General features: G+C 45.8%; 1 protein-coding gene across 6 annotated transcripts in view; it reads right to left on the minus strand.

Moving 5' to 3' along the window:
• Positions 1 to 12597, minus strand: part of USP32 (ubiquitin specific peptidase 32) — a 214242-nt gene that overhangs the window by 139632 nt on the left and 62013 nt on the right. For all 6 annotated transcript variants that reach the window (XM_032215792.1, XM_032215794.1, XM_032215797.1 and 3 more), the window contains exon 2: positions 11630 to 11757. In XM_032215792.1, the coding sequence (XP_032071683.1) occupies positions 11630 to 11757 (128 nt within the window). The remainder of the gene's footprint in view (positions 1 to 11629; positions 11758 to 12597) is intronic.

A 12597-nucleotide genomic window follows, 5' to 3' on the forward strand; every position in this document is an offset into this window, starting at 1 on the left:
TCCCTGTGATTGTAAGCCGCCCTGAGTCCCCTCAGGGAAAAGGGCGGCCTATAAATCTTAATAAAATGAAAAAAAAATGAAAAATGAACTTCCAATTCCCAGAATTCCCCAGCCAGTATGCTGGGTGGCACTGAGAGTGACAGACGGATCAAAAGTCAGCCAGCTGGCTTTCATGGCTAAGGTGGAACTTCAACTTCCAGCTTGATATACCACAGTTGGGATATGGATGGTCATAAGGATGTTTTGGTGGGAGGGGGTGGAGGGAGGAGAGGAACAGAAATCTCCAAATTCGGCTCTAGAAGTACAATTGCACTTTCCCCTCCCTGCTGCATCCAACCATCAAGAGAAGGAATAAAAAGAGGTTTCTCAACAGGGATAGAAAGGGAGGGCTGGAGAGATGGGAAGCAGCTGTGCTCTCTCGTCTTGTCTTTAGTGGGATGTTCCCCAAAATGGGAGAGTTAGTCAGAATTGGGGGGAGGGGGGAGAGTGCAGAGAGACTGTCCCAGCCAAGTGGCTCCGTCAGCAAGTTAGCAGGTGCCCTAAGGGTCTATTTTAAAAGCATCCCTTCTCATGAGGCCGCAAGTTCCGTGACGGCGTGGCACGCGGAGGCCCTCTCTGCTGGCACATGAGCCCCAGCTGAGCTCCACCAAGCATACGCACTCTATACAAGCATTCAACATGCATCCAACAGGAACAGGAAGTGCCTCGCAGGAGCAGATAGAGGTAAATTCTAGAGAAGAAATGCATCCCTCAACAATGGGGATGAATGCTAGAGAGGAATAAAGCTGTATGCAAGGCCGACATAACTCCTGTTATAGTGGAGCCATGCACAGGGAGGGAGCATGGGGCTGGGTGCGGGCCCACCGCACCCCAGGTTTGGTCCCAGGAGGCTCCAGGAAGCCTTGCTATGCCCAAAATGGGGCGCACATGGGGGGCGGAGTGTCACACACGCATGCACAGGGGAGAGCGGGAGGCACGCGCACATCGCACTATGGGTGTGGGCACACATGCACCCGCTTTCGCCACGCGAGGACCAAAAGGTTAGCCATCACTACACTAGTTGCTCTCTCTGGATTTAGGCAAGCCACCCCCCCCTCGTTCCGGCCAAGAAGGAAAGGCCCCCAAGAAAGCACGGAGAAAAATAGTGTATGTGACTAGCATCGCCCGGGCTAAACCTTTTTATGATTCTTTTTAAAGAAATCAATCACAAAATTTAAGAAAATTCGTATGGCCGCCCAACACGGTCAGGGTGACTCCAACTGAGCAACCTTTCTGTTGCTCAGCGAGACAGTTCTTCAGTGAGTCGTGTCTCGTTTTATGACCTTGCTTGGCACTGTTGTTAAATGAAACACTGAAGTTGAATTAGTCACAGGTTGGTCTATGGAGAATTTCCGTCCTACAGGCCAGGCTTGTCCCAAAGCTGCTTTTGATTCCCAAGAGGCAGCTGGACTTTCTGGTTTTTCTTTGAAGACGTTTCGCTTCTCATCCAAGAAGCTTCTTCGGCTCTGAAAGGAAGGATTTATATTCCTTGCAGACAGCTGGTCAATTGCGTCCTTTGAGAGAGTCATTGAGGCCACTTGAAGCTTCTTCGGCTGATTGGATGGTGGGGAATGGAAGGGTTTATACTCCTTGCAGACAGCTGGTCATTTGCATCCTTTGAGAGGGCTGTTAAGGTCACCTGGAGGTTTACCTGTGTCTTGGGGGGTCACCTGAGTGCTGCAAATGGGTGTGGAGCCTTCCTGGAGCTGCTATCTCCAATCTACAACACAGCCCTTTCAATAGTTGCAGGAAGGTTCCACACCCAGTTGCAGCACTCAGGTGAACCTGAGGACACAGACAAACCTTCAGGTGACCTTAACAGCCCTCTCAAAGGATGCAGATGACCAGAAGCCTGCAAGGAGTATAAATCCTTCCCTTCCCCACCATCCAGTCAGAGTGGAAGAAGCTTCTTGGAGGAGAAGCGAAACACCCTCAAAGCAAAACCAGAAAGCCCAGTTGCCTCTTCAAAAAAAAAAAAGCACCTTTAGGATGGTCACATGGTTCTTAAGTGAACCTGGCTTCCCCATGCTGTGCTTGTCAGAAAGTCACAAAAAGGGATCACATGACCCCAGGACACTGCAACCGTCATAAATGTATGCAAGTTGCCAAGCATCTGAATTGTGATCATGTGACCACAGGGATACTGCAACATGGTGAATACAAGGGGGGGGGGGGAATGGCCATAAGTCACTTTTTTCAGTGCCGACTTAACTTTGAACTAAACACATTGTTGTAACTCAAGGATTACCTGTAAAGCCATTTGGACTAGGAATCTTCCCTGCACCACCAACTGTTAAGTAAATTGATTTGCAATTTGAGATTTCAGGCATGAATGTTATGGCCGGTTTGGAGAACCTCCAAATTCCACCTCTGGCTGGCCGCGCCCATCCCACTCCATCTCTCCCCTCCTAGGAGTCTCCATGCGGGCCGTTTTGGATGCGAGGTAAGTGCAGGGCCCGCACGGAGGTTCAGGGAGGGGGAAAAATGGGTCTTCTGGAAATGCCTCCGGAGCCTGGGGGAGGCAGTTTTCGCCCTCCCAGGGGCTTGAGGAAAGTCTCCGGAGCCTGGGGAAGACAAAAACACCCTCCCATCCCTGCCATGGTGCAGGAGGCTGACTAGGCCACGCCCACCATGGCCACCCCGAACCAGCAACTAGGCTTTCTGCATTAGGAACAGGTTCCAGATTCTTTTACTGCCTATTTGCTGAGGTGCACATATGCACAGTCGTGAAAAAATTGCTTCTGCGTATGCACAGAAGCAAAAAAACAAAAACAAGATGGCAGCACCCAGAACGCCGCCGATAGCACCGGTTCTGAGGCATGGGTGGCCGAGTTACTATCTCTTCGGCCCAACCAGTCCGAACTGGTAGAAACCCACCTCCGATTAGGAACCATGTCTAACTAGGATTGCTAGGGAATACGATCAAGTGAGCCAAGAGCAGAGACTTTTTTTTTCAGACCCTGAAGTTAATTTTCCATCAGAAAGGATCAATATTCCCAGAAATATAGACAAAATCTGCCACATGAATGGATTCCTAATGCAGCAGATTGTCCTCTAAGGTAGTGGTCCCCAACCTTTATGGGCCTGGGGAGGGGATGGTTGCTCGTGCACAACCTAATATAATGACGATAATGAAACCTAATGAAGGACGGTTGCAGGAACTGGGCATGGCTAGTCTAGTGAAGAGAAGGACCAGGGGAGACAGGATAGCAGTCTTCCGGTATTGGAGGGGCTTTCACAGAGAGGAGGGGGGCCAGCTATTCTCCAAACTACCGGAAGGCCAGACAAGGAATAATGGATGGAAACTGACCAAGGAGAGATTCAACCTGGAAATAAGGAGAAATTTTTCTGACAGTGAGAAGAATCAACCAATGGAACAGAAGTTGCCTTCGGAAGTTGTGGGAGCTTCATCACTGGAAGCTTTCGAGAAGAGACTGGACTGCCATCTGTCAGAAATGGTGTGGGGTTTCCTGTTTGGGTGTGGGGTTGGACTAGATAACCTACAAAGTGCCTTCCAACTCTGTTAATCTGAATCTATCTAAGATGATAAAAGATCTGGAGACTAAAATGTATGAAGAACGGTTGCAGGAACTGGGCCTGGCTAGTCTAGCGAAGAGAAGGACCAGGAGAGACAGGATAGCAGTCTTCCAATATTTGAGGGGGCGGGGGGCAAAAAAGGCAATGTAATCCTAAAATGCTTTTACAGAGGGATATAATCAAGATCAAGTGAGGTACAAATACTACTCTATAAAGCCTTAGTAAGACCACACCTAGAGTACTGCATTCAGTTTTGGTCGCTACGATGTAAAAAAAGATGTGAAGACTGTAGAAAGAGTGCAGAGAAGGGCAACCGGGATGATTAAGGGACTGGAGGCTAAAACATACGATGAACGGTTGCAGGAACTGGGCCTGGCTAGTCTAATGAAGAGAAAGACCAGGGGAGACAGGATAGCAATGATCCAATATTTGAGTGGCTGCCACAGAGAGCAGGGGGCCCGGCTATTCTCCAAACTACCGGAAGGCCAGACAAGGAACAATGGATGGAAACTAACCAAGGAGAGATTCAACCTGGAAATAAGGAGAAATTTTTCTGACAGTGAGAAGAATCAACCAATGGAACAGAAGTTGCCTTCGGAGGTTGTGGGAGCTTCATCACTGGAAGCTTTCGAGAAGAGACTGGATTGCCATCTGTCAGAAATGGCGTAGGGCAGTGATGGCTAACCTTTTTCCCGTCACATGCCAAAAGCAGGGGGAGCGCAGGGGGGAATTGTGCGCAGGCCCACAGACATAATTCTATGCACACGAGAAAAGCGGCCCAACGTACAAACCGGAAGTCCGCTCCCGAACTTCCGGTTTGTGCGTTGTGTTGTTTTTCGCCCTCCAGAGGTTCAGGGAATCCTCTGGGAGGCAAAAAAAAACCGACCAAAAATGAAGGCCGAAGTCAGCTGGCTGGAGTGACAGGGCGCCTTGCGTGCCCTAACAAATGGCTCCATGTGCCACCTGTGGCACGCGTGCCATAGGTTCGCCACCACAGGCGTAGGGTCTCCTGCTCGGGCGGGGAGATTGGACTAGATGACCTACAAGGTCCCTTCCCAACTCTGTTAAATTTGTAAATCCCAACACATGAGCAAATAAAGCTTTGCACGCTCACCTGCCAGTTGGACGGCCAAAATTCACTTAACAACTGGTACTGGTCCAGGGATAGGCAACTATGGCCCCTTTATGACCTGTGGACATCAACTCCCAGAATTCCTGAGCCAGCTGGGACCATAGTTGCCCAGCCCTGCTCTCAGGCAGCAGTTCACAAAACATTTGGGTCTCAGAACCCCTTAACCAGGGGTGGGTTTCAACTGGTTCGCGGCAGTCCCTGCGAACCGGTTGGTCGCCGAACCCGGAAGTAAGTAACTTCTGGGAACGGCGAAGGGCGCGCCCTCCCGCGGTCCTTACCCGGTTTTGACGAGTTCTGCGCTTCCACGCATGCGCAGGATGCATACAGCGCCTGCACAATCGTCCAGGAGCAGCTGGAGCATCGCGCAGACGCTAGTACGCATGCGTGCACCACGCGAGTGCACGAGGACGCCGCCGGCCCCGTTCCAACCGAACCGGTTGAAACGGGGTGAGAAACCCACCCCTGCCCTTAACGTTCTTAGAAATGATAGAGGTTCCCCAAAAGATTTGGCTTCTGCAGATTAAATCTACTTGATGTTTTACTGCATTAGAAATAAACCCCGAGGAGCTTTGGAATTATTTATTTATTTATTTAACTTCATGGGGGACCCCCCCCCCGAAAGGCTCTCAAGGACCCCTCAAGGGCAAGATTTTTTTTTTTTAAGTACTTTTGCCGTGAGCACCATGTATCTGAACACTAGAAGAAAGATACTCAAGATTAACATCCCATTTTGCCCCGTAGACAAACAGCAATTGCGCCAGCTCAGAAAAATCAAACTGCCCAAGGAGCTGCTGATACAGTTTTACAGAGGAATTACTGAGTCTGTCATCTGCACCTCCCTAGCTGTCGGGTTTGGCTCCCAACAAGACTTCAGACACAGACTTCAACAGATAAACAGAAGTGCAGAAAAAACAATGGCCGCCAACCTGCCTTCCATTGAGGACCTGTACACTGCGCGAGTCAAAAAGAGGGCTGTGAAAATATCTACAGACCCCTCACATCCTGGACATAAATTGTTTCAACTCCTTCCCTCAAAATGACGCTATAGGGCACTGCACACCAGAACAACTAGACACAAGGACGGTTTTTCCCCCCATGCCATCCCTCTGCTAAACAACTAATTCCCACAGCACTGTCAATAATTTACCAAGAATGCATTACTATTCTTCTTCTCTTCCTTCCTAGTATCTATCTCTCCCCACTTATGACTGTATGACTTGTTAACTTTGTTGCTTGTATCCTTGTACCCCATGACTATCATTAAGCGCTGCATCTTATGATTAGTGACAAATGCATCTTTTCTTTTATGTCCACTGAGAGCATCTGCACCAAAGACAAATTCCTTGTGTGTCCAATCACACTTGGCCAATAAAGAATTCTATTCTATTCTATTCTATTCTATTCTATTCTGTTCTGTTCTGTTCTATTCTGTTCTATTCTTTTCATTGCTATTCTATTCTTTATTCTATTCCATATATTCTATTCTATTTTTTATTCTATTCTATTTTCTATTTTCTATTCTCTATTCTATTCTAATTTCATGAATCAACAGTGCCAGTCAGCCTGGTCTGCCACAATCTGATATGTACTCTAAAACAGAAGCGAAACAAGAGCCCTTCTTAACAATTCTCTTGACAGACTTCTGAGCTGCTGACCCAGCTTTTGAAAGCTCTTGCCAACCGGCACTGAAAAAAATGTAGAGATTAAATGGAAATGCACAAATAAAAAAGAGGCAAGACAAAAGGCTTCCATTCAGATGGCACACACTCTGAAATAACCACCTTCTCTTCCCTAAAACGTGACTTTTCCGCTCCAACAGGACAGTGAAGAGAAAGAAATGGAAGCCAAATTGTCTAAAAAATTTTTTAAAAAAATAATAATAAAGTACTTCTCTGTCATCATGGTGGCACAAAGCAGGCTAACTCACTGCTCACTGCCAGGAGTTCGATCCTGACCAGATCAAGATCGACTCAGCCTTCCATCCTTCCAAGGTCAATAAAATGAGGACCCAGAATGTTAGGGGCAAAGTGTTGATTCTGTAGACCGTTTAGAGCGCACTGTAAAGCACTGTGAAGCGGTATATAAGTCTAAGTCGGTTTTTTTTTTTTCAACCTTGGCAACCTTAAGATGGTTGGACTTCACTTCCCAGAAGTCCCCAGCCAGCTTTGCTTCCTGGTAATTAAAGTAGTAATTTCTACCCTAGAAATAAGTAATTTTTGTCCTAGTGGGTAAAGTTCATATGACAAACCCCAGCTTTGCTGGCTGGAGAATTCAGGGAGATGAAGTCCAATCATCTCAAGGTTGCCAAGGTTGAGAAACGCTGGCCTAAGTGCTATTGCTGTTGCAGTCTAACTCTGCCCACTGCCAGAAGTTCGGTCCTGACAGTCACAAGGTTGGCTCAGCATTCCAACCTTCTGAGGTGGGTAAGATGAGGACCCAGATTATTGGGAGGTGGGCAATAGGCTGACTCTGTAAACCACTTGGAGAGGGCTGTGAAGCGATATATATAAGCCTAAGCGCTATTACAATTAGAGCTATTATGTTTTCAAGGCACAAGAATTACATCCAAACATGCAAATCAGGCTGGACAAAGCTAGAAAAGAGTAAATAAGGCAGACATTCCACAGGAATGCACTGATCAGCATGGATAGTTGGTCCAGTATTGATCTTGGTGTTGATTTCCGCTTATCTGGAAATTGATTGCTGGTGAGGGAGTCTTTTGGTCCTCTTGTTTCCTCTTTGGGTTTTTGAAAATCTCCTTTGAATGGTGTGTAGATGTTGTTCATCTCTATGTGCCTGTTGATCTCTGGGAAGAAGCACCAAGAACCCTCCACCAACACTGAGAGGGCAAGCCACTATATATTGTATAAACAGCACTCTCTTCTAGCACTAATGATGTTACCTAGTTTGGGTAATGAAACGTCTTTAAGAAAACAACCAAGCTCAGTGAGCACCAAGAACCCCCTCAATTCAATATATACAATCAGGCATATTTTCACCCTTCCTGTTGAGATGATTTCCTGGCTGGGTTATTTAAGGGGGCTGGCACTATATAACAGGAGACAGCAGAGTAAAAATAGGATTAGAAAGAATTAGCTGCTTTGTCCAAGAAATGTTACACAGCAGAAACCCGAGAATGAGGATAGAGAATTAAGTGAATGCAACAGGAATAAAGGGGTAGTTAATGAAGAAAAATCTGATTAGAAGCCATAGAGAGCAAATGAAAAAATAAGGGAGATTCTTAGGATGATCTTGCAAATTAGCTTTGATCTGTATCCCACAGCCACCTAGTAACATGAGTGGCAGTGGTGGGTTTCACATTCTGTTACCACTGGTTTTCCGCGCATGCATCCGGCCTTCCACACATGCGCTTTGTTCTCACATGCACCTTCCACACATGCACCTGGCCTCAAAAACGTGCCTAAATAGGACAGCATAGAGCCGGGGCGGGTGGGCAGGCCCACCCGCGATTTCCGCTAATGGTTCGGGTGAACTGGTCCAAACCGGCTGAATACCACCTCTGAGGAGTAGCCTTCCAGCCTCTCCTGGGCTAGTGTTGACCAACAATTAAGAAACAAACATACCACAATCAAGGAACTACCAATTCAGACAAACAAGCTACTGTAATAGTGAGCAATAGCCTAAACAAGGAACCACCAAGAACTCTCACCAACACTCAGGGCAAGCCACTTGTATATTAACAGGGAGAAAACCCAACTCCTTTCTAGCACTGATGATGTTACCTAGTTGGGTAATGAAACATCTTCAAGAAAGCAACCAAGCTCAGAGAGCACTAAGGATCCAAGGATTCAACCCTAATCTGCAAATATTCTATTGATAGTGAATGATAACATCTATAGACCTGAGGCCAAAATGACTCACGTAGAATCCTGAAGTTTAAATTATGTGCCGTCAAATTGGTGTCAACCCTTAGTGACCACATAGGTAAACCTTCTCAATATAATCTGTCCCCAACATGGCCCTTTAGAACAGGAGTGTCAAACTCAAGGCCCCTGGGCCGAATTCGGCCCATGGGGTGCTTAGAGCTGGCCCGCAGGGCCGTCCTGAAAACAGCGAAGTATCGGCCCGCGGTGCCTCCACACACAACCCTCCCAAGCTCCGTTTTCGCTGGCTGAGGGTTGTAGGAGGCTGTCACAACCGAAAACGGAACTTAGGACCACAGGCATCCCCAACACAAGTGACATCCAGCTGGCTACGGCCCCTTCAGACCCCCAAAGTCAAACACAACCCTGATGCAGCCCTCAATGAAATCAAGTTTGACACCCCTGCTTTAGAATATATCTTCAGAACCTCTACAGCACTAAACCTGGAGGATTTAATATTCCCCAGCACAAGCCGAGTATATAAGAAAATGTATCCATCATGATATTGAAAAGCCTTTCCTGACAGTTAGATAATACAAAACAAAAAAAATTCCTAAAGGCGCAAAATACATAAGATTATAATTGACCCGTGACACATAAAGCAACAAGCTCGCATGAGATCACATTTTTCACTTGACAGAAATATCCTTTCAAGTAGCAGGTAACGAACTAACTGGTCAATCAAATGTTAAGTTTTGCCATTCACCTAGTGCTCCCTGAAGCCAAGGCACAAAAGGCCAAATAAAGGATCAATTCGTATTCTCTATGCTGTGCCAGCAAAGAAAATCCAGGACAAAGCTGACACAGTTAAGCAACAATCCAGTGTAATAACCCTCTCCAGAACCGCTAAACAAATAGCAAAATAAGACTGCACGCCGGGGTAGGGAGATCCAAGGACAATCTAAGAAAATGGGGCTTCCCTATAGAAGATACTCTGTGTGCGAATGTAGAGAAGAACAATGCATCTCACACATACTATGGTGCATACAATGTCCTTCAACACGTGTGAAGGAAGACCTCGTGCTGGCGAGAGAAAATAGCAATAGCTCTTAGACTTGTATACCGCTTCACAGTGCTTTTACAGCCTCTCTAAGCGGCTTACAGAGTCAGCCTCTTGCCCCCAACAATCTGGGTCATCATTTTACCCACCAGGGAAGGATGGAAGGCTGAGTCAACCTTCAGCTGGTCAGGATCAAACTCCTGGCTATGGGCAGAGTTAGCTTGCACTGCAGCATTCTAACCCCTGTGCTTCCAGACAGACAGACAGGGAGGGAGGGAGGGAGGGAGGGAGGGAGGGAGGGAGGGAGGGAAGGAAGGAAGGAAGGAAGGAAGGAAGGAAGGAAGGAGAAGGAAGGAAGGAAGGCAGAACAATATAGCATTTATATTCTGCTTCACAGTGCTTTACAGCCCCCTCTAAGCGGTTTAGAGTCAGCCTCTTGCCCCCAACAATCTAGGTCCTCATTTTACCCACCTCGGAAGGATGGAAGGCTGAGTCAACCTTGAGCCTGGTGAGATTCGAACTGCCAAATTTCAGGCAGTCGGCAGTTGGCAGTCGTAAGCTGCAGTACTGCATTCTAACCACTGTGCCATCTCGGCACAGCAATGCTATCAGCGTGGCCCAATACCCAGCAAATGTTATTTAGTTATAATACTATTTATTCTACATACTTTTTATATGGACTATATTTTTATGAACCAGTGGCTCATTGGTTAAAGATGCTGAGCTTGTCATCTGGAGAGTTGACAGCCCGAGTTTGAGACCCGAGCTTTGAGCAACGGGATGAGCTCCCATCACTTGTTCCAGCTGCTGGCTACCTAACAATTCTAAAACATGCAAATGTGATTAGATTAATAGGTACCACTTCAGTGGGAAAGTAACAGTGTTCTATGTACCTCGGCATATAATCATGCTGGCCACATGACCATGAAAAATGTTTTTGGATGATGCTGGCTCCCTCAGCCAAGAAACAGAACTGGGCACATCTAGAGTTGGACACGACTGACAGGGAAACCTTTACCCTTTTTATATTCTTATGACCTGTTTTATACCTATTTTATTCGCTCAGTGTTGACTGTTCTATGTCTATAATTTGCACATGCTTCTGACATGAACAAAGAAAGAGATCTGAACTTACTGGTTCAACTAATATCTGAGCCCATCTGTAACCTGCATACCTGGCAAATAAGTTTAATGAAGATTTCAAATTCAGCCAGGTTGCCAGTTGGCAGGCAAATGTGAATGAAATTATTTTTACGTACAAGAAGGCAAGAGGATCTGTTTTGTCCTTGAGCTCTTCAACACTAAAAATGCCCTGCAGTATCAAAAGAAGGGGAGCTTGCTTTGGCTCTGTGGAGACAAACCCCAATATCTCCTCCGTGAAATATTGGATAATCATTTGTCTGAAGTGGTGTAGGGTTTCCTGCCTAAGCAGAGGATTGGACTAGAAGACCTCCAAGACCCCTTGCAACTGTTATTCTATTCTATTCTAATTTCTATTCTATTCTAGTTTAATTTATATTCTATTTTCAATTCTATTCTATTCTAATTTCTATTCTATTCTAATCTTTATTCTATTTTCAATTCAATTCTAATTTCTTTTCTATTCTAATTTATATTCTATTCTATTTTCAATTCTATTCTATTCTATTTTCAATTCTATTCTATTCTAATTTATATTCTATTTTCTATTCTATTCTATTCTAATTTATATTCTATTCTATTCTAATTTATATTCTATTCTAATTTCTACTCTATTCTAATTTATATTCTATTGTATTCTAATTTCTATCCTATTCTCATTTCTATTCTATTCTCATTTCTATTCTATTCTATTCTGTTCTATTCTATTCTAATTTCTATTCTATTCTAATTTCTATTCTTTTCTAATTTCTATTCTATTCTATTCTATATGCTTCTTCACTTGGTGTTGTTCACTTGAAATGTTTTAAAACACTGATTTCTGCAATGGGCGGAGTGTGTGTGTGTGTGTGTGTGTGCATGCATGTGCAGGAGACAGAGGGATGGAAGAGAAATTACCTCTGCAACCTTTGGCGGAACTCCATCTCCGAGAACTTCCCGAATGAAGCATTGTTGGCTCATGTAACACGAGAGTCCGCAGGTCCTCTTGAAGGCATCTTTTAGCCGTTTTAGCTCTACGTCCGTCACTATATTGAACAAAAGAGAGAGGGAAGGAGGGGAATTAGACACATTTGTTTTAAATAAGAACTCTTTGCACTTCTTAACTCATGGGTCTCCAACCCACAGCCCCCGGGACGGATCTGGCCCATGGGGTGCCTAGATCTGGCCCGTGGGGCTACCCTGGAAACAGAAAAGGACCAGACTGCGTGCCTCTGCCAGTGAAAATGGAGCTCTGTTTTCACTGGCAGAGTATTGCAGGAGGCTGTCGCAGCTGAAAACTGAGCTCGCAAGCCCATTTTTGCTGGCAGATCACTCGGGCCACCACAGGTGCCAACACAAGTGATGTCAAGCTGGCCACGCCCACCCCGCCTTCTCTCCGAGGTCAAACACAACCCCGATGTGGCCCTCAATGAAATGGTGTTTGATACCCTTGTCTTAAGTTTAATGAAAAGAAGGACTAGGGGAGACATGATAGCAGTATATTCCAATATCTCAGGGGTTGCCACAAAGAAGAGGGAGTCAAGCTATTCTCCAAGGCACCTGAGTGTAGAACAAGAAGCAATGGGTGGAAACTAATCAAGGAGAGAAGCACCTTAGAACTGAGGAGAAATTTCCTGACAGTTAGAACAATTGATTAGTGGAACAGAAGTTGCCTCCAGAGGTTGTGAATGCCCCAACACTGGAAGTCTTTAAGAAGATGTTGGATAGCCATTTGTCTGGAACGGTATAGGGTTCCCTACCTAGGCATTGGGTTGGACTAGAAGACCTCCAAGGTCCCTTCCAACTCTGCTATTGTATTGTATTGTAAATATTCAAAGAGAAAAGAAGAGGGGGAGGTTAAGACCTCCTCGGACCATTGTCTCACA

This window comes from Thamnophis elegans, chromosome 4 (genome assembly GCF_009769535.1).
Source record: "Thamnophis elegans isolate rThaEle1 chromosome 4, rThaEle1.pri, whole genome shotgun sequence".
NCBI lineage: Eukaryota > Metazoa > Chordata > Lepidosauria > Squamata > Colubridae > Thamnophis > Thamnophis elegans.